Source organism: Drosophila tropicalis, unplaced genomic scaffold, assembly GCF_018151085.1.
Source record: "Drosophila tropicalis isolate 14030-0801.00 unplaced genomic scaffold, ASM1815108v1 contig_158, whole genome shotgun sequence".
NCBI lineage: Eukaryota > Metazoa > Arthropoda > Insecta > Diptera > Drosophilidae > Drosophila > Drosophila tropicalis.
The window spans coordinates 7113261-7136232 of record NW_027172602.1 but is presented as its reverse complement, the minus strand read 5'-3'; the positions used below and the strand labels follow the sequence as shown (position 1 = coordinate 7136232).

Genomic DNA, 22972 nt, shown 5'->3' with positions numbered 1-22972 from the left:
TACTTAGACTTAAATCTAATGAAAACCAACTAACTAAGTAAATAATAGGTAATAAGTTGAACTTTTAGGTGTGTAGCCAAGTAAATTTCCCCTTCAGCCAATTGCTGTCTATGAATTAAAATCTGTTTTTTTTTCGACGGGGTATTCTTATAATGACACTCTGGTAGTAATTTGCCTAGTAAACACAGACGCCGCCATTCATCTTGATCCCAGAGCCAGACTTGGGTTACCAGCCCAGGTGCAATAATAACCACAATTCAAAAGAACGGCTCAGACTGCCAAAGTGAACTCGAGAAACGTTAAAAAGAGGTTTAAAGGGGCCCGCACAGTGGGCCACAAATGTGTGGCACTTAATTTAATGAATTTCTTTGCACTTGGCAATTTGAAACAGAAACTGAGTCGAAATGGCCGACTGGACTGAACTGAACTGGACTGGACTGGACTGGCTGACTTGGCCAAACACACTTGGCACATGAATTTATATGAGTTGTTTGCATTAAAATGAATTGATCGACACGAAGAAGATTTTTGTTTTTGTTGTAACCAAAACCAAAAGCAAAACTAAACCGAAGCACTGGTGAGGTGAGCTGTGGAATAGGGGGACACATCAGCGGAGGAAGAAGAATATGCAACAGACGGGTCATTGCTCATCTGCCAGGCCAGGCACGTCAACGCGGCAAATTACTTGCCGCTCTCTTGCCGGATTCGAAAAATTGAAAATTCAAGTTGGTTAAGTTGGCAACAAGCCTCGTACTCTCCTTCGACGACTCCTCCGACATCTCTGTGGTCATCCAAGTGAGGGATCGTCTTTGGCAGAGTCTTTTGCTATTGGGGATCGTTGTGGTGCATGTTATGATTAAATTTTGATAGCCAACAACAATCAAGTCAGGGAAAATCAATAATTTTTACGCATCTTGTTACCCCAAAAGAGGTAAGGCCCCCGTATTCCCACCACCGCCACCAAGCCAAACCATCCAAGCATGCATCCATCCATCCATCCGTCCATCCATCGGTCTCCACCTTTTATACGCCATGACGAAAAGTTGCCTCTCAACATGATCTTTCTACTGCGATCGAGGCACACACACAGCAACAGCAACAACAGCAACAAAGCGGCGCATAAATGTTTTGTTGTTTTAATGAAGACGTCGGCCCCAAAACGTTAAGACTGAAACGTCTCGCACGGGTTCGGGGGCAGAGAGAGAGAGAACGAGAGAGAGAGTATAGAAGAAGAAGACATCAAGGCGTTGCATGCAACCGGGCCAGGCAACATTTTCTCATTCCATTCTTCTGTTTTTTTTTTTTTTGCCAAGGAGGAGATCGAGGGCGCGTCAGCGTCTGCAAAAGTCTGCACGCCGCCTAAGGAAGGAGCGAGCATCTCTCTTCTCTCTCTAACCACTTTGGGATTTCTTACATCAGGCTATCTCTATCTGTTATGTTTGGCTCTCTCTCACTCTCTCTCTCTCTCTCTCTATCCTTGTCGCACCGCTGGTCGCTTTGCTTATTATTACGAATAGGGTCTAATTATTGTGGCAAGCCCCTGAGCTATAATTTGCCTGATTGATTTACATAACGATCGAAAATGATCAAGACATTAATTTCTTATTAACGTCGGTCGTCGTTCTTCTGTCCTCCTCGGCGAGTGAAGAGGAGGAGCAGAGAGAGAGGAGAGGAGAGGATCTGGGAGAACTGTGTAGAGCCAGAAATGCCGAACCTGTCTGGGGCGTAACTCTGGACAGGGGCAATGTTAGCTTCTTGGTTTGATAGTTCTCCTTGCCTTCCCTAGTTATTTCTCTCGCTTTTGCCGCCGCTCATCATCATCATCATGATCATCATGATCATTATGATCAGCTGCTCACTCTCAATCGTTCTCTTCCTCTTATTGGCCTTTGTCTTGGCAGATTCTTAAGAATTTCTTCAAGTGTTTTTCTAATCAATGTGGAAGAACATGCATTTTTTTTTTGCTTTTTAGAACTTTCTACTATCAGTGGCTACAAATCCATACGCTAGAGGCGCCACTGGGTAGCACATTTCTCTCTCTCTCTCTCTCTCTCTCTCTCTCCCTCTCTATCTCGAAATCTGCCCAATTTGTGAATTTCCTTCTTTCGATCCTTTTTTTGTTTCTTTCTTTCTTTCTTTTCTTGTTCTCCTTGGTTTGGCTGGTCGCTCGATCGTTTTGTTCGTTTCGGACATAATTAATGTTAGTTTTAACGCTGCTTGAAAATGTTATTTCCCTTGATTATAGGAGGGCGCAACATACCACGGCTGCCGTCTGCGGCATTGATCGTTCTCTCTCCCTCTTTCTCTTTCTCTGTCTCTGTCTGTTTTGTGGCCCGTTTACTGCTGCTGATTGTTGGGTGCCATTGAGCGAGCAAGGGCGTAGACCCAAGGATTTTCTTCCGCAACGGGGGCCCCATTGGCTTGACTCCCCTTGACTACGACCATGTCGCAGGGTGTTGGAGTTGGAGAGACGGAGGGCTGTTTGCTGGTGTCTGGCTGTAGGCAGTCATGGGGAAACATTTTATGACGATTACTGTAATTCGTTGCCGCAAACAATAATTACTTTCCATTACGAAAATGGCGGGCATATTATCACCTGAATATCACACACATACACACACACACACACACTGAGAGATAGAGAGAGACAGAGAGAGAGAGAGAGCGACACACACAGGTGTTAAAAGTCTTTTGGAGAGTCTTCTCAACTGGCATCTCAATTCGCCATGGCAAATTCGCTGTGGTTGCCGTTGCCGTTGCCGTTGCCCCGTTTTGACTCTGGTCTAAAATTTTCGGTAATAAAATATGACAACTCAATCAAGGCCCATAAAAGGCCCCAAACCTGATCAGGGGCGGATCTGGTCGAGCAAAAGCTACATAATTTTCGTTTCTGCTTGCTGTAAGAGAGTTGCGGGGTGGGGGGTGGTGGTGGTGCTTTGGGAGGGGCAAAGCGGGGTATTTTAACAAAAGACGATCAAAATTTACGATCATTTTGTTTTCAAAATCAATTTAGAAAGGAAGCGCGGCAAAGATCAGCCAAGAGCACACGACAGATAACACAGCACAAGAGAGTTAGAGAGAGAGCGAGAGAGAGGCGAAAGGAATGCAAGAGCGAGATAAAAGAAGACACAAATTGAGTTCTTAAGTTGTTGTCCGAATGGGGCTAGGGAAAGGGGGTGAAAGGGAATGGCTTGAGAGGGGGGTGCTTAAGAATTGCTCGGTTCGCGGTCTACAGATTTTTTGTTTTTTTTTTTTTTTTATACCGATTCTCGCTTACTTGATGTATCATCATCTCTTTCCCCGCCCCTATTTCTCTGGCCCGGACTGAAAGTTGGACAGTGATGGGGGGAGGGGGTTCCTCACCCCTCGCTTCTTAACTCATACCTGCGCCTGTTTGTAGAGGGTTTTCGACAGTTATTAGCCTGGCTAAAACACGAGTCTTGCACATTTGAGAGCTTGTAATTTACTTAATTTGATTATGGACCGCATGGCGATCCTCCTTTGCCATTTTTCTTCTTCTTCTTCTACATCTAAGACATGGCATTGGGGTAGGAGAGATCAGCGGCTGCGCTTAAAGAAGTGGAAACCAAGTTACAAAGTTTCAAAAACGAAAATAAATTACCTATCAATTATGCGATTTGTTTATTGAAGATCATTTTGATAGTTAATTGAAACCATTTTCAGTTCCATCGATCAACTTTTAGTGATTAACTTTCACAAATATAGTGATTAACTTTTTAGTTATAAAAAAGGTTGTTCTTGAATTTGTAAACTCTTTTGAGGAATAACAATAGGTGTCTACTTCCATAAAGGATCTAACTTGGCTCGAGGAATTTTGTCATTTTGGAGGAAACAAACAACTTGCTAGTAAGAGACATTGGCGTATCCTCATGGAGGTATCCCCAAAGCCATACTTAAGCTCCTTAACCTTTTGATATCTTAGTTTTAAGCCCCAAGCAAAAAGGAAATATTATATTCAGGCACAGGACAAAGGCCTATTGGTCCCTAAGAAGTCCATGACGATCTCTATGCTTAAGGAGTCCGAAAATTAGAAACTATTCAAATCGAAGAGTGAGATTTGAAAATAACAAATAGCTTACTTAAAGGACATTCTAAACCTAATTGGACCTTGAAATGTCCACAGGACATGTAGTTTGTATATGGAGCTCCTTTAAGGCAAAGAAAGGCGAATTTGTTTATTTCGAATCAAACTTCAGACTTTCAGAAAGAAAAATTATTCAAAATCTATTAATTTGTTTCACCATGCGAAAATCCTTGCAGAAGGACTACTTATTAGACACAGTAGTTAAATAAGGAAAAGGATTTAAGTTTCGTTTCAACTTTCAACATCAAATTATGTATAATGGGATCTCTCTCTCTCTCTCTCTCTCTCTTTCACACTGTTTGAAATTAATTAGTTTCTGCTTTTGTTTTAATTTATAATTAATTGTGCAAACATAAAATCATAAAAATCGATTAATTCAACAATAGTTTAATAATTGAAAGTTCTATCTCTGACAGAAGAGAGAGGAGGAGATAGAGAGAGATGGAGAGTGGGATCAAAAATTGATTTCTGCTGCTGCTTTAATGAACAACAACAACAACAACAAACCAAGCGAACACCACCACCAACCAACAACAACAACAACAAAAACACAATCTCAATCAATTTCAAGTCGCACATCACATCAAAACAAATTACCAGGGAATTAATTTGCCATCAGAATCACGCAAGCGCAGAGAGACGACTCTGAGCCAAAAGACTCCAGACCCAGGAGGGGGGTGGGGGAACCAGGAGAGTAGCCTTAGAGTCCCCACAGGATGGAGCAGAGAACGAGACACGAGACTAAAGACAATTGTGACCGTGAGGAGTAGGTAAAGACGGGGGACGGGGACGGGGACGAGGGAATCCAACGAGTTTTCGTTTTCGCTGTACGCGATGGCGATTAATAGAAAGACTGTCAGACCGGAGGGGTCGAATGGTTGGGGGCCCGAATGGGCGGGGGGGCACAATGTAGGTGCCGTGATTAATACATGAGGATTTAATTAACTTGGCCACATATAATGCCATCTCATTCGCTCTGGTTTTAGCTTTTTTTTATGTTTTTCCTTTGTCTCTCCACCATCCGTCGATCTGCTCCTCATTCTTCTTGTTCGTCGCTTCTTCATCAATAACAACAACAACAGCAACATTTTGGCCCGTTCTGCTGGACTGCTTAAACTATGGCGACCATGAACAACAGGCCATGCCAATGATGCCAACCCAAATGTGCGAATGAGAGGCAAATAACGTTGGCAACTTGTTGTTGTTGGTGTGTGTGTGTGTGTGTGTAATTGAAACGTGTTTTGTTGTTGTTATTGCTGTTCGCTATTCGTTTGCAGAGAATGCTCTGTCGCCTGGTGAACGCCTGCAGCGCGAAAATCGGTGGCATGTATAATTTTTATCACCTTTAATTAACTTTTCAATTAATAAAAAAAAGTAGCAGCAGCAACGACAACGGCAACAACAGCAACAACAACATAAACAAGACACATTGACCGCATGTTAAGCGGAAAAGTCACAAACAGCTGCCAGACAAAATTAGCCGACGGCAAATTATTTTTTGGCTTCTCTTTGGCAAAACAAAAGGTATCACAAAAAGAATACACAAATATATCCCAACGATATTCACGGAATTCAAATCGATCGAAGGGACACGAGAAAAATCCCAAAACCTTTATAAGCGCCTAAAAGTAGACCCTACTTATTATATAATTGATTTCAATATCATTTTCAGAAGGATATTCCTTACGAAATGCGTAGGATGGTTTTTCTAAGATTTCCACTAAGACTCATAAGTTTTTCTATTCAACGCTTTCAATCAATATGCCCATAACTACACAAGCGGCTAATAAAAAGGTTTGATATTAAACAAAAATGTGGCCAAAAACAACCAACTATCTAAAATACCTTAAACCTAAAACAATATCAAAGAAATTAAGTAAATTTGTTTGGAATTTCGAAATGAAATAGAATGTTGGCGTTCCCAGGCTCAGGGCTTGGCATTGCTAAAACTAGTTGAGAATTACAATTGAGAAAAGCATAACAAGAGGTAGAGCTTATAGATAAAGCTTTTAGCTTAATGATTTCATGATTTCTATAAATCTGTCACCTCAGTGAGGCCGAGCAGTGTCAGTGTCAGTTCAAAACAAGTTCACAGACTGTAAAACCGACAAAAAAAAAAAAAAAAACAAAAAATCCGTCAAAAGTTGATTAAAAAGACACACACACATACATATACATATCTGGGCAGATGGAGTAAAGGAGCAGCAAACGGAAACGGAAATGGCTTCAAGAGTCAGCTAAAAGTGGCATTACAAAAGGAAAAGCGAAACCCAAAGTAAAAAGTTTCAGGGACACAAGCACACACACACACACACACACACACACACACACACACATAGAGAAAGAAAGAGAGACATGGCTCAATTCAATTTTATCGTTTCAATATTAACCCAAAACAACCCCACAATATTGCCTTCATTTAAGGTTTATTAGATACAAACGACAAAACGTTGGGCGATGGCGGCCCAAAATATATTCCTGTCGGGGGTGGTGGTGCTGGGTGGGGGAGGGAGGGTTTTTTTTTTTTGGCAAGAAACACCGGAGTAAACCAACAAGCGGAACGCTCCAACTTTTGACGTTGAATACAAAGAAATATGTATAGAACACTCGACTCTCTTTCGACGCTTTGAATACCCTTTAAATTGTCAAGGACATTTTGCAAAAAAGTTTCACAGATTTCGGATACTACTTTCGTTTTTAAAGTCCTTTTAGGAGTCTTTGAGGGAAAAATTGACTGGCTTAATGAAGATATCTTGTCTTAGGATTGATTTGGAATTTCTCCTGGTTTATAAGAGCCAATTTCCCTGTAATTGGGCTAATCGAAAGTAAAGTGAATATCGTGTTATATTAGACTTTAGTCGTTCTGATTCTCTTCTCAATAACCAATAACTTTATGAGACACATAGCCCAATATGCCAGTCATGTGCCAGTCAAAGAGTACCAAGTAGCATATTGGCTGTGGGAGTATATATACATATATATATACATATATCCCCAATGCATATGTACCACATACATACATACACATACATATAGGGAAAAGGCAGAAATTTTCCAATTTACAAACGACGAGCAACAACAACAAAAAGAAAGAACTAAACAACGATGAGAAAGCGCTTAGGCGAGAGAGTCCAAAGGCATAGGCCATGGCACACACACACACACACACACACAAAGGAAAAAATACAGAAATAATACAGGAAGGAAGGAAGGAACGACCTCAACAACAACAACAACAACAACAACACGGGGGCGTGTAACAAGGATAAATGCCTTCGTGTGTGTGTGTTTGTGTGTGTAATGGCATAAACATTGATCCAACCGTAAAACTGGCTGACAATCGAGGCTAAGAGACATACAGACCAGAGCAACAGAGAGAGAGAGAGAGAGGGAGATAGGGAGAGAGAGAAGGCAAGCAACAGCACTGAAGAAGGGGAGGAAGAGACAGTGAGCAATAGAGAGAGAGAGAGAAAGAGACACGGAGAGAATAAACAAGAGAATCCTGCCAAACTTGCCCCCTGGTCCACTGGCACTGAGCCAAACCGAAATGACGCCAAGCCAAGTGTATAAATTGTATTAGCCCCGAAGTGTCGTGCGGCTTTTTTTTTTCTTCCTTCTTTCCTTTTTTTTTGTTTTTGTTTTTGTTGGTGTTGCAAAAGAAAAGGGACACGGAGAAGGAGACGATGGGGAGGCGTTGTCGTTGTCGTTGTCGTTGCCGTTGCCGGGGGTAGGCAATTGCTCGTCCTGCTGCTGCTGCTGGTGGTTGATGCGCATCGTCGTCGTAGTCCTCGTCGTCGTCCTCGTCCTCGTCGCACGCACGCACGCACCATAGACACAACCACGTGCTGGAGCTGAACACACGGAGTCAGACTCGTAGCTGGAGCTGGTCTGAGTCTGGGAATATGGCCGCCATTGCCCTGCCAAGGAATAAAGACCATGGATAGAGAGAGAAAGCAAGCCAGAGAGAGAGCGAACAAGAGACGAACTGTAGGGGGCCAGGATCTGCCCTACACCCTCGGTGTCTCTAGTGCTTCTGGCTCACAACGAGTGTCATTTGCAGCAAATTGTAAACCGCAACAATTTCACAAAGGACAACTACGAAACAAGCGACTGGCAAAGGCATTTCGGTTCATTGTGGCGGACCAAGGAGTGAGGGAGGTGGCCCATGGAGGCGGTGCCGAGGAGAGCGAGTGTCGGCAAGGGAGCAGGAATAGCGAAGCAATCTGTTTCAATATAAACGCACATGAGGCATTTACGAGCGCAAACAAGCGCCATGGGTTATGTTGGGGATATACTTGGCTCTATCTATATACACACATACATATATGTTTACGGATGGCTTTTTGTGTGTCTGTGCAAGCGAGGGTGTGGCTGTATGTGTGTGTGTGTGTGTGTGTGCGGTTAGTAGATGCCACTTAAATGCTTCCCATATATAGTTTCTTTCTTGTAACTGAAAACGAATGAAGATACTTGGCATATTTTTGGAAACACTTTGTTTTGACAGTCGATTTTGGTATAGTATAGTCCTCTCCCCTTCCTCCTTCCTCCTCCCTCTTCAAATACAATAAAAATCAATACTCATAAATGACATTTAAAGTGTCAGATAGATGAATTTGTATTCATAAATCGATTTTCAAACCGCATAAGAATCATTCTTGGAATCGAAATCTATAACTTTCATTTCGTATTCGTTTCTTTTTTCAAAAACATATTCGAAAGTATTCATCTGTATGTGAGTCAAATTTGAGGATTAAAAGTGCTTACGAATGAATTGTGGATGGGTCGTTTTGGTAAGGATATGTTTTGTAATCCTTGAGGGTAAAGTATATACAAATTTCGACTAAACCTTTTCTCTCACTCTCCTCTCTGTCTCCCTTTCCCTTACATTTGATATGTGTTGTTGTTATATCCTTCCCTCCAGTGGCGTAGCCAGAAAATTTTTTGGGGGGGTTAACTTGTTTTAGGATCAAAGATATTGAATTGGCTGAATCAATTTTATAAGAAATGAACCAATTTTCGGGGGGGTTTTATCCCCAAAACCCCCCCCCGTTACTACGCCACTGCTTCCCTCCTACCCTCTTCCAGCTCCCCTTATCCTTTGCTATGTACACACACTCACATCTTTTGGTCCCTTGGGTGTCATAATTTCTTGACGAGCTCATCTTTTACTTAAGTTTTACATAATTTTCATGTCGTTGCTTCGTTGAACACACACACACCCAGGAGAGAGAGAGAGAGAGAGAGTTTGAGAGAAAAACAGACGCTTGTTGGGCTTAAGTCCATGGAGATAACATAAAATCGAAGCGTGTGTGTGGGCGGAGTGGGTGTGCGTGTGTGTGTGTGTGTGTGGAGGGGGCGTGAAGGGTATTTTAGCTTTAGGTTTTTGCGGTAAAACGCTCAAGTCTACGTGTTTGCGGCTTTGCCGCTTAGCTTTTCTCTAGTGAATATTATTGGGTTTTCCTTCTTTCCTTCCCTCCTCTTCTTTTTTTTTGGTTACTTTTCCTCTTCCAAAAAGGGCGGCGAATTGGTCATGTAATGCCATGTAATTGCCTTGATTTTTAGACACTTGTCAGCACAGTGATTCTCAATCGAAATACTTTGGGAGTGGGTGGGTGGGTTTGGTTGTTGGTGGCTTGTTCTATATATTAATCCCCGTTGATCGCAACCTTTCAGTATGCCTAATTGCAAACTTCTTAGGCAACAAATAGATAAATTAAATTAAAATGTATCCTTAATCAAGATTTCGGCGAAAATTTGTGGGCCATTTGTAAGTTGTTTTGTGTTTCAAAATGGGCGTTCTGATGGGCGTGTCATTTGTAATGATATTTAAAAAAAAAAAAAATACAAAACAACAACAAAAAAACATACAAATTTTAACTGCCTGAAAACTGTAAATGGCCTAAACAAAAAAAAAAAAAAAAACAAAACACAAGTCAAGTACCCGAATTGTTGTTGTGTTGGTTTTTTTTTGGCAATTTTTTGGTGTGGCTTATCTAGAGCCGCCATCTTTTGTGCTAAACGGTAGACAGTGTAGAATGGGCGGCAAATTTTTTTTGTTCTTATTTTCTCCCCATTCTTTATACCCTTTAAAAGTCCACTTGCCGCCAGAAATGGTAGATTAACTCGGAGCAAATGTGAAACATCGGGGTCACCAATGTGTAAATTAAGTCGAATATAAAATTATCAAAGTTCTATGTGCTTAAAAGACATTTTATTCGAAAAACATCGGGGTCACCATTTCATATCCCTCATAGCTATAGCCGCCAGAAGTCGTAGATTAAAAGATAGACTTACTTTTGATAGCAACTAAGCAAGTTTCATTAGTCCAAATCAATTTTTGCGTCACCATTTCAAATAATTGGTTTTATTACTTTGAATTGGGTTAACTATTAGTTTCGAGATCCTACTGGATACCTAGAAGGTCGAACCCAAATATTTAGATTGCGATTTTTGGGTTTTTGGTTGTATTGTTTAAGCCAAATCCGCCCCTTGAAGTGTTTATCCTTTTGTTGTTGTTCCTAAAGTGTTTTCAATTTAAGTTTAGAGAACAAACCGCCTTTTGATTTTTATTAGCTGTTTTTTCTTTCTTCTTTATTATTATATTCCAACCCTCCCTTTGCCGCTCGACCCGCTCGTTTGTGTTCTTTATTCATTTGGCTGTTGCCAAAAAACGGGAATTTATTTTTTTTTTTGTGCATTGTGTAGGAAATGTTGCGTTTGGCCGCCATCCAACTACACAAATTGTGTAAATTTATGGGGCTGTCGCCCTCGTTTCCCCCTCAGACCCTCTCCAGTTGTAGTAGTCCTTGTGTTCTCTCAAGCCTTGTGCTTAAGCCCAGCCACTTGCTTGGCACTCTAGTAATTTATGCAAATGCTCAGACTCTGTGGGTGTGGTGGGTGGTTCTCGAGACGGAGGAGGTCGGCGTTAAACCCTTGTTTCTGTATGTGTGTACCTATATATTTTTGGCATTGCCTAAATGAGAACCACTTAAATAATTATCATTTCCCGGGCCAACAAAACACAAAGAAGAAGAAGAAGAAGAGAAAGAAGACCAACAAATATGCTCGTCAAAAGCTCATTTGGACGCTGCTCGACGATCGACCAATTAGTCAACGAGATGAATGAGCAGAGCAGGCCAGGCCAGGCCAGGCGGCAGTCAAACGAGCTAGTCTCATTCCAGTTCCAAAAAAGGCAGGCCAGGCGTTTTATTAATTAAGGGAAAATCAGTGGAAATCATAGACGAAATTGGATGGATGGATGGATAGAGTTAGAAACACGCATTAGCCGCTGATGTTGATGGCCAGTTGGGCTTCCAGTCTTGAGTTCTATTCATTTGGGCCACTTTTCCTCAATTGTTGAGAGGTTAATTGACCAAGTTGAATGGGGGCTACTTATGATGACTCTCTCATAAGAGAAGATTGAGTGGAATCAACAACAAAGAAGAACCAACAATGCCTGATCCTAAATGATCCTTGTCAGAGCTAAAGACAAATGTTATATGGTCATTGAGGAAAGTGCATTAAAACTTCGATCTTTACTTTGCATTTGAGGTTTTTTATTTTTTCAATCTAAGCTGCCAAGCATCACCATCTCCACATCTCGCATCTCCACATCTCTCATCTCTCTGGCCAAGCAACACAATCACAATTAATCTATGGTCTATGGACTAGACCATTTCTCGCCCCCAACTCTACTTTGCTTGACTTCATCCCATCGAATCCAACTAGAAATTATGGCAATTACCGGGCATGGTCGCGGTCGGTGCGGTCTAATGAGCACAGGCAAAAGAGATCAACAGATCGGAGGCATTCGAGCTGAAGCTCAATTCATTCATCATTGATGATGATCAGCCAGCCCCCCGGAGTACCAAAGTAACCCAAAAAAAAAAAAAAAACCAGACTTCAAGAACTAAAAACTGAAAAACATTTTCGGGGCGTGCCAATGGCGTTCTTATTAATTTGCTCAATTTCCACAAGGAAAGAAATGTAACAAAAAAAGAAAATGAGAAGAAAACGATAGGAAAGTCAGGGAAACAAAAGGGCAAACAGGCAGAAAGAGAGAGAGAGAGAAAAACTTAATTAAAATGTCGTAAACGAAAATTGTATGTTTTGCCTTTTCGTCAAATGGAATGAGTAGGAGGAGGAGGAGGAGAAGCAAAAGGTGCTGCTGCTGGTGGAGGTGGGAGGGGTAGCTCCCAAAATAATTAAGACATTTCACTTCAACTTCGGACCTTCGGCCAAAATGGGAAAAATTGTTACTACAAATTGTTTGTTGCCCAATTTCGAGTGTTTCATGTTTTTTTTTTCTTTTTTATCTCTCTGTATTCGTCTTTTGTGTTCTCTTTCTGTGTTTTGCTTTTACTTCTTGTCGGAGTGAAAACAATAAAAATGACTAATGGCAGCTAATTTCCCGTCTTCTTTTTTGAGAAGGAGGGACAGCAGAGAGAGAGAGAGAGAGAGAGATAGAGAGAGATAGAGAGACTAGATGGACGGACAAACTAACAGTTTTCACATTGTGAATTGTAGTTGGCTTTTTCAAAATTGGATGCGGCTGAAAACAAATTTATATTTAGTTCATTGATGCTCAATGGACTGAGGCGAAGGCGAAGGAGCAAGAGAAGGCTGTGAAAAACTGTGGGCGGACAACCAGTGATAACTGCACAGGAAGACGGAACGCTTTGATGGGGAGAAATTCATCTGCAGACAGGATAACTTTTGATTGGTTCTGAATAAATGGTAAATGGGATTAAAATGCGACTGGCTTTTCCTTTAGTCGTAATATTTGTATGTATATGTATTCGTATATGCATGTGTGTGTATGTCCTTGTCTGCCTAACTGTATTAGCGATAGTTAAAAAGGTCCTCTTTTTGAGTCAAAGTTCAATTTCAATGCCCGTTCTAAACCCTACTCTCAGTACTAATCCTCAAGGAATCCTCAAGTAACGTTTTCTAGTTGCAATGAAGGGAATTTTGCAAGGACATGAATGAGGAAACTATCATCTATATTCTTCTATTCACATTAAGTTGGAAATTTAAAAAATATATGTCAAGAAAAGTTAACTAAATAGATTTGGATGGATTTTGAAAAATGCATTTAAAAAATTCATTTTCAGAAAGAAAAAAGAGAAGGAAGAGAAAAAAAGATTTGAAATTAAAGAAAAAGTCGCTTTTTTGGTCAAATTCTAGAACTAATCTAGGGAAATTTCTCAACTTTATATATACATATGTATATACAGTAGAATCCGATTATCTCCGCCGCTCAAGGGAAGACGGAAGACGTCCTAACCGAAGGCCCTTTCATATAAGTTTGTATTAGGAACAACCAATCACTCATCGAACTTTAGTCGCCATAACCGGACGGACGTTATAACTGGATTCTACTGTATATATACATACATATGTATATTCACAAATCCTTTCTTGAATATCAATTTCCTATCTCAAAACTTGTAAAAACTTAAGAAAAGATACGATTTCATGTGCTGTTGTTTTTTAAACGCAATTTTCGAAAAGCAAATTTGACTTTATTTTCAAAAAGTTTTGGAATTTAAAGTTTAAATATTTCTGAATAACTGTTCCCAGTTCATAAACAGAAGTAAAAACTATTTGGATCTAAATATTTCCCTTTTCCACTCAATCAGAACTTCACTTTCATCAAATGATCCACCACATACATATATAATTCTAATTGGAATAATTTGTTGTTGGTTTTCCTATGCTCTTTTCGTTTTTTTGGTTTCTGCTCAAAATGGATAAAATTGTTTGCCAAATTTAATTACGTGCATAATCAATAAGCCAGTTGCGGCAACAACAATTACACCCACTAGACAGGCAGCAACAACAACCACACACATGCACACACACACACACACACCTACACATACATACACACATATGAAAAACGAAAAACGACCGCTGGCGGCTGTGGCAAAAATTTTGTTGCTGGCTGATTAAAAATTGATCAAAAAACATAACAACAAGCAAATTATGCATATGGCCACACACACACACAGACACACAGACAGAGGGAGAGATATTTGTGTGTGTGTGTGTGTGTGTGTGTGTAAATACATGTTGTCGTAGCGAATTGATTAAAAAGAGCAATTCGATTGAAATTTTATTGGTAAATTGAATAAAGTGCGCGGCTTGTATGCCAACTGCCTCCCCCCTGTCCCCCTTAGCGCCACCACCCCCTTTAGCCATATGAGAAAACTTGTTTTCACCAGACAAATTAATGTGGCTGCTGCTGACGGGAAAATGTGCCATAATTTCAGTTATAAAATTAATGAACGAATTGTTGTAATTCTGTGTGTAATGTAGAAGGAACTAAAGTGAAAGCTCATTGGGAAATACCCTGGAAAACCGACAGGATGCCAGAGATTGGCCATACCAAAGTAGTCACTCGATACATTCAGTTCTTACTCAAATGTAGACATCAACTTTTCCAGTCTAATTGGAATCAGTCAGAGGGCTTAAACTACATCTAACTACAAAGAATAGATGGAGGGGGGAAATCCTTCTAATCCTTTCGTCTATGCAGTGAGAACCACGTGTAAATCTTGTTAAACTTTACAGGGTATCTGCCAGTCGTTGGTTTCATTCATTCACAGTTTTATTTGTTTATTGTTATGTATAAACCAATGAACTGAAGTGTCAGGTAAATAAATTAAAGTAGTTTTTTTTTTGATTTCTTTTTAACTGTCAATTTTAAAACACTCAACATAATTGAAATTGCATAAACCAAAGGAAGTTCTTTTTGGAAGGGTCCTTACTGTTAAGTCTAAACTTTAATTGGAATTGGAATTGGAATTGCTCTTACCTTCATTGAGTAATGGCTGATCCGCTTGAATGGTTTCCGATTCTTCAATCTTTATTGGGGTCTGATGCTCCTCCTGCTGCGGTTGATTATCGTTGTCCTTCTGCTGATCCTTCAATTGTTGTTGCATGGCGGCGACAGCAGCCACCGCATTGGCTGTTTGCATTAAGGCCATTTGGCGCAACAATTCCACCGAACCGAGTGAGTTAGCCGTGGAGTTAGCCGTATTGGAGGCCGTGGAGGAGCAACTCGAATCGGTTGAGCCCAATGGGCATGAACTGTTGTTGGTCCAGGGACTAGGTATCCTCATATTGGCCAAATACAATTGCAGTGCGGAATGCGGATGCGAATGCGGATGTGGATGCGGATGGGTTTGTGTTTGCGCCTGCGCAACAGCTGCCAATTGCAGATGTTTAATCAGCTGATCCATGATAGAGCAGAACGGAATTCGACGATTCCAAAAAAAACAAAAAACTAAAAACGATACAAAATGTTACACCATATAAAACAATTATGTCAATTGAAAGTCGGAGCACGACGAAAAGGATATGCGTTACAAGGATCCTTAAAGGATCCCCCAAGGGTTGGCTGATGGTTAGGGACTATTGGAGATGCCCACTGTGCTGGGGCCGCGGCGGCGACAAACAAATTGATTCGAATTAAAATTACTGAGAGTCGGAGAGTCGGAGTCTCGGACTATGTGCGAGGCGTGTGCGAGCGAGATGGAGCGAGGAACACGAAGGTGTCTTCGTGTTTGTTTAATAAATGCAACGGTATGTTGTCCCTGTGTGTGTGTGTGTGTGCAAATCTCGCGAGCGTTCTCGCTCTCTCTTGCTCTCCGTGTGTAAAAATGTCACCGCAGCGACAGCAACAACAACAACAACGACGACGACGACGGCGGCGGCAATTTTTGAAAAGTGAGATGGCAAAACGCGCGACACCTGCAAAAGGCAGCAACAACAACAACAACAATCAAACTCATTTTCAACACTTGGTGGTCAGCCGGCAGAGCAGTCAGCTGCACGCCAGCAGCTAAGGGCAGCAGCAGCAACAACAACAACAACAGCAACAATAAAAATCATTAACGTTTGAAATTTATGTGCGCCAAAGCGAGAAATAACAAAACGCCTGGGCCAGGCCAACTCAGTCCAGGTCTCGGCTGGCCGTTTTCTGACATGGCCAGAGAGCGAAGAGCGCTCTGTGTGTTGCGCGTCGCCGCTGTCGCCAATAAAAAGAAAAATGGTTTCACTTAACAAACACACCAAGGCGCCCTCTACCCACACCCACACCCACATCCACACACCCGCACCCGAACACGCCCCCTCCCTCTCCACATCTACGACTATACAAAGGCCTTAATAATGGTATTTTTCTGCTTCAGTAAAAGGGCAAGAGCGAGAGTGAGCGAGCCCACAAGAACTGAAAGATATGGCGCAAGGGAGAAAGAGAGAGAGAGAGAAAGAGCGAGAGCGAGAGAGCAATGCGCAACAGTCGTCGTCGTTGTCGTCGTCGTCGTTGACGTCGTTGTGAAAATGAAATGAAAAACGCCAAAAAAATTGATTTAAAGTGAATTTGTGTGTGTGAATAAAGAGGTAGAAAGAGAGAGAGAGAGAGAGCGCGCTTAATTCAAAGAGCGTAAGAGAGCAAGAGGGAGATTCAAACATCAAATATGTCATCAACAATATGTGTGAGCGAGCTAGATATATATGGTAGAGCAGGCGTGGCCTAAGAAATACAGGGAAATTCTCCAACTCTAATGGAATACCAGCAACGAGCAGCAGCAGCAGCAGCAGCAACAGCAGAACTCAAGAGCCAAAGTAGTAGTAGAGGAAGAAGAAGAAAACGAACAATATAAAGAAAATGAAAACGAAGAAAAAAGAAAAGAAGGCAGCGAACTGAGGCAGCAGCGAGAGCTGACATTTTATTGATTGTTTTATGCGATTATAATGTAATAATGTCTTAAATATGCTATGGACGGAGGACCGAACCCCCCCTCCCCACCTCTACAAACACCACCCATCGGCCCAGGACACTCTTAACTCATAACTTCAGTGCGCAGCTGCTGTATTGCAAGTGTGTGTGTGTGTGTGTGTGTGGTGTGCCTTATAGGGAAAATGAATTATGTATGAATGAGAGAGACATAAAGACAGAGATGGGCAGACAGAGAGAAAGAGAAGAGCATATGAAAAGTATGTCTTGCTTGTGATTGGTAAAGGAAAAACGCAGAAATTTCATATCCAATTTCTGTTATGGTCTATGCCAAAAGCGCCCACCGCTGCCCACCACCAACGCTGCCTACCGCATACCGCCCTTTATCCACCCAACCAACCACCCACCACACACACACACACACACATTTCGTTATCATCCAGCAGAAATCTATAAACGAGGCAGCGCAGCGGCTCTGCACTCAACTCAATTCAATTAATTTTCACTTGATTTTTCCACACACAAACAAATTTTCATTTAATTTGCTGCGGGGCGTTGGATTTTCTTTATTTTTTCCTGACCTCCCTCCCTCCCTCCTCCACCTCCTCCAACACCGCCTTCTTCTTAGCTTTGGTTTTTCATTTGTGCATGGCTTTTCATCTTGTTCTTCTACTGCTCGCTCTAAGCTTTATCTTATCAGACGCCATTTTTTTTGCTTGGTGTTCATTTTCTTGCACTTGATTTTCCATTAGATTTTCATTTTGTGAAAACTCTTTGACTATCTGACTGACTGCTAATTGGTTAAAGCTGAGCTGAACATCCTGAACATTGTCATTTAATTATTATAAAATTTATCAATAAATATCATGATATCAATAATACAAAAAAAAAAACAACAAAATGTTAGAGACAAATTGAAATTGAGTTAATCTAAAAGTGTTTGAAATTTGGCAATAGATTTGTGAATTCGTGTCTCTCTCTCTCTCTTAAATGACTTCTAATGTTGTTACTCTCTCAAAAGAGCTCTGAAGTTTTGTAATCGAACAACTGAACAATTTTCTTTATCCAAGTTCTTTACTCTTTACTACTTTGAAGCTAAAACTGGTTGGGAATCACAACTAGTTTAAGCGTTAAAATGGAAAGTCTTAGCCAATCTGGAGAAATACATATAATAATAAGTAATATCTAGTGAAAAATTTACAAAATTTACCATATCTCTATACATACATATATATCATATCATAGCCTTGGATACACATGAATACACACACACAATTCCCTATGCTTTCCCCCCTCCCTACCACAGACATTTCATTCTCAGTTCTCGGTCATTTCGATTAATTTGTTATTTGGCTTTTCGCTTCATTTACTTAGTTTATCAAATTGTTGCAATCGCAAATCAATTATTATTAAAAGCGCATTAAAAACAATAAAAATGTCATTGCAGGCAGAACAAAAAAGAGGGGAAAGAGACACACAGAGAGAGAGAGAGAGAGAGAGAGAGGACAGACAGACAACAACAGAATGCACGAACAAATAAACTAAATGAATATTAAGTTTTAATCATTTCGCGTTCGATTAAACAAAATCAAGTTGCGTTCCATTGCTGCTGCTGCTTATCGCTTCAATATCGACAAAGTGTCGCCACCCCCTGCTCCCCCGGCCGCTCTACCCACTCCCTTTAACCCTGCAACCCCCCTCCATCTATTTACACAACCCTTGAGCTACATGAGCAGTTGTGATTTTTATTACACTTTATTATTATTTACCTACTGTCGACTAATTTGTTTTTAATTTGTGCTGATAAAATGTATGAATAAATAATATTGGACAGAGCGAGCAAATAACAAAATTAATAAGTGACGCCTACCAGACACAGTGGATGGGTTGTGGGGAGGTTTGGGGTAATGAATGACATTAGTAGTCCCCGATTGATTTGTCAAATTATAAATATTGGAGTTACGTTTGTCAGACTAAAAAGAGTGCCACTGAGAGGGTGAGATAGAGACAGAGACAAAGGGAGAGAGAGGGGGGAGAGAAAGAGGGATGTGGTGGCCACATATACCATTGAAGACCCTACAATAAACCAAAATACTCAATCCTTCAGATACTTTCTAGGAAATCACTTTCCACTGACTACAAAACTTGAATCTAAACACTTTTCGAGGAGCAATTATATATCGAATCCTTCCGGATCATGCCTTAATTTCACTTTGTAGAGCCAAAAACCAAGTTGGTATAACCGGAACTCGCTACCTTTTAGTAATAACTTCATTAGTTTTTTTTTTTTTTTTGGTGGGACATTACTTCATATAAATGTCACCTGACACAATGAGATTTCCTTTTCGGGCAATGAATCAAACAAATCGATTCGATATCGAAAACGGAATCAATGTCGCGGACCTTCAGGTGTCTGTGTTAGGTTACGTTTAGGTGAGGGGAATGGCGGTGAGGTGAGTTGGCTGCTTGGCTGGTTGGTAAGGGAATGGGAGGGTGTTGATTTGTTTTGGTTGATAAGCACTTAAATTAAGTCTTAATGCTAATGCCGCTTGTGGCACACGTGTCGTCAATGCTGGAAAAAGGGGGAATGGAATTGGGTACGCCTATGGGGACAGGGGCAGCAGGCAAGGGCAAGGGGGTGTATTTTTGTGGATTTTCGGGGTCTCGACATTGACGTTGGCTGTGAAATGGACATTTAATTATTTTGGCTGTGATTAAACAACACACACACACAAAGAGAGAGGGAGAGAGAGAGAGAGACAAAGCAAATGAGAGCAGAGATAGAGACAGGAACAAAGTCAGACCGAGACTCAGACACAGCCACCAATTGTTACCCCTCCCCTCTTACTACACATTGTGATCAAAAACCGTCCTCCAGTTTCTGGTCGAGCCACGTCACATGTCGGTTGTCGGTTGTCGTGTGTCGGGTTATTCGAACACTGATAGACGGGGTGAGTGAGAGGGGGGAGGTGGACGATTTGTGCGGGCAACCAATTCAGATTTCAGATTGTGACATTATGGGTACACGGTCCAGCCTCATATTCCAATTATTTATCTTATCAGGAGTATCTTGCATTTGGTAAATAGTTGCAGAGAGAGAGAACCCAAGTTTTAGCACTTTCTATCCGAACCCTTGGGCCCTTGCGCCCCCTCTGACAGTTGCATCTCGGTATAATATGTATCTGTAAGTATGAATTTTCATGCATCATTGTATTATGCATTTTATTGTGAAAATATTTATCTTTCCCAGGCCAAACAGGGCGGGAAATTTGAGCATCTCTCTGATGCGCGATGAAGTGTGCCAGAACTCAGACCAAGACCAGTTTTCTTGTCAAATTAATGAGATTTTCGGTTTTGATTTCTGATCGATTGACGTTTGAGATTACGGATACATATCTATAAATGGCAAATGGAAGGACATCCACCCAAAGAGAGAGAGCGACAAGAAGCAATTTTTGAAATTTGATAGCAAAAATTATGAAATTTGATTGAATGTTTAGAAAGGACCTCTAGAATAAGCCAAGCAGGTTAACCGAAAAGTGTTTAATGATAAAGGCCAAAGGCCAGTTCTAGTTGTAGTTCAAGTTAGTTTAACCCTTTTACAGTTAAATTCGAATAACCTTTTTAACACTTCACAATTCCTATTATTTGGGAGGCGATTGGAACCTCTTAATATGTAAATTTATATTGCTTTCGCATGGTAAATACAATTCTCGATATGGTCCTTTGCTACTCCTCCTCCTCCGCCTTCTCCTTGACACTTGACACCACCTTTTTGTTATTCTCAGAGGGGACGTACAAAAGAAACCGAAACACAAAAAGAGAAAAAAGTAAGACAATCATAACACAAGTGTAAAAATTGCCACAACTCGGAGACAAATATATATGTATGTATATGTATTTGTAAGTATATGTTAGGTAGCTACAACAAATACAAAAACAAGAACCGAAACCGAAACTCAAATTGACTTCTAAAAGCAGCAAAATCAGCAAAAAATTTGCATTTCAATAAACGATTATCGTAACTTTTGTATACGGTTTTTGGTTACGCTTTACGCTTTACGGGTTACGGGTTACGGTTATCCCACCCATCTTTTGGGGGCCATCGAGGTTATTCCATATTATTCTCTTTCTGTCTGTGTGTGTGTGTGTGTGTGGGGCGTCGTTTTACGGCAAATTGTTGTTGTAAAAGTCAAATGTGGAAAATTTATTTTATATATATTTGTATTGGCGTTTAAATTAAATAAACTTTTCTACTTTTATATACCCTGTACGGAACAAATTGAGTATATCTGCACTCAAAGGCGAAAGTCGCCCCCTAAAGTATGCAAAGGGCATCAATTTTGAAGCGTGGGACCCTCAAAAGTTACTTTGGGGGCGAAATTTAACAAATTTCACATTCCTAGAACCCTCGCACTTGTTTCCCCTTGATCCTTGCACCTTTTAGTTGCTATTAATTTAGATATTTTCAAGGATTCTTCAAAATTGTGATGAACTTTCTTCGATTGGAGTTAGCTGGGAATGATATAGGACATCTCAGTGTCGGCTCTTTTGTATGGATTCACTTTCTGTTTTCGTTTTGCGTGGTAATCTTTTGTTTGTTTGTGTGTTGTAGGTCTGTCGCCGATTTTATTTGCATTTGGCATGTTGTCACCTTCTGCTCTTTAGCACTCTCTCTCTCTGTCTCTGTCTCTCTCTCTCTTTCTCTCTCTCTTTCTGTCTGTCAGTTTGTCCTCTCGTAGGACACTGACAGCAAAGGACTGCTCGAAATTTCTACTCACGTTTGCTTATTTTGAGATTTGTTCTTTGACTTTTTATTTTGTTGTTTGCCTGCGTTTTGTTTTATTGTTTAGGCCTTTTTACGGGTGGTTAAAAGGGGGAAGTCGTACATGATGCTTCGATGCCGAGGTGGGGCAAGGAGGCAAAGTGATGGCACCCACAAATCACGGACAAAGAGTCTCTCACGTACATCGCTTAAATATGGCCGCTCGTTGCATGTCCGGCATGTTCCGTGTCCGGCAGAACGTAGGAAAAATAATAATAATAATAATAATGGTAGCAAGAGGAACTGAGGCTGATGCTGAACACGAGAAACTGATGCTGGTGGGCAAGGGAGTAGAATGGACACAGGAGCCTCTAGACAGTGGCAATTCGTCCATTTTGCATGCAACGCAATTTGATAACGAGCGAACGTATTAATATCATTGAGCTCCATTATTTCACTGCACACACACACACACACACACACTCCCCTTCGATTCACACACACACAGAAATGGGGAAAAATTACGTTCATTTAGCTTTTTGCCCCCCCCTCAAAAGAAAAACACAAAGGAAACAAGAAAATGGAAAAACGCTAAAACAAAGAACTAGTCCATTATTTAATACTCTAAAGCAAACTTACCAGAATATATATTCCTCAATGTATCGCCAAAAGGTGCCTGGTCAATGTATCTTCTCTGGGCTAACAGATTTGCCGTTCCAACAAAAAATTATACAAAATTATAATTTTTTCGAGTCAGTTAAATTTGGTTTAATTTTATCAAACAATTTTTTATTTCTAAGATGTCAAAAGTGATTCACTGAAAACTAGAGCTGACAAACTTTTGATGACATCAGGGATGTATCAAATTTTTTGGCATTTTTGTGGCCCCATCGATAGTTTAGTTTCCACTATCGATAGTAGCCATGAGAACAAACTAAAAGCCAAAATTTGAGTAAAAAAAAAACTTTTAACTATATCTTAATATATTATTAATCGAATTGTTTGTGGTTTTTATGCAACTATGCACTTTGATTCGATCTTAACATTGTTCAATATATAGAGTCAAAAGCCACGAGCTTTCACTGTACTTCAAACGAATGACTAAAATTGTTATTAAACAATATTTTGTTTGACTTTCTGTTAAATAAAGTTTCTTTAAGTTTCTTTTTCCATCAATTAACACTAAAATTCAGAGACAGTATCGATACTATCGAATTAAACTCTACAAAACTATCAAGAACATCGATTACGTTCACAAACGATACATTCCCATCTCGATTGAATACAATAAGACAATTCCTGTACAGGATACAGATTGTTCGCTCTTTATTTGAACAAATTTCCTAAGAATCTGCTT

The 22972-nt window shown here is 40.6% G+C and overlaps 1 protein-coding gene across 1 annotated transcript in view; it reads right to left on the bottom strand.

Annotated features, from left to right (window-relative positions):
• The window catches only part of OdsH (Ods-site homeobox), a 29539-nt gene extending 7217 nt beyond the window's left edge, over nucleotides 1-22322 (bottom strand). Inside the window, exons 1-2 of the mRNA XM_068302919.1 lie at nucleotides 22255-22322; nucleotides 14925-15317 (exon numbers count right to left, since the gene is read on the bottom strand). Of these exons, the coding sequence (XP_068159020.1) occupies nucleotides 14925-15231 (307 nt within the window). The 5' untranslated portion in view covers nucleotides 15232-15317; nucleotides 22255-22322. The remainder of the gene's footprint in view (nucleotides 1-14924; nucleotides 15318-22254) is intronic.
• Between the last annotated feature and the right edge of the window lie 650 nt (nucleotides 22323-22972).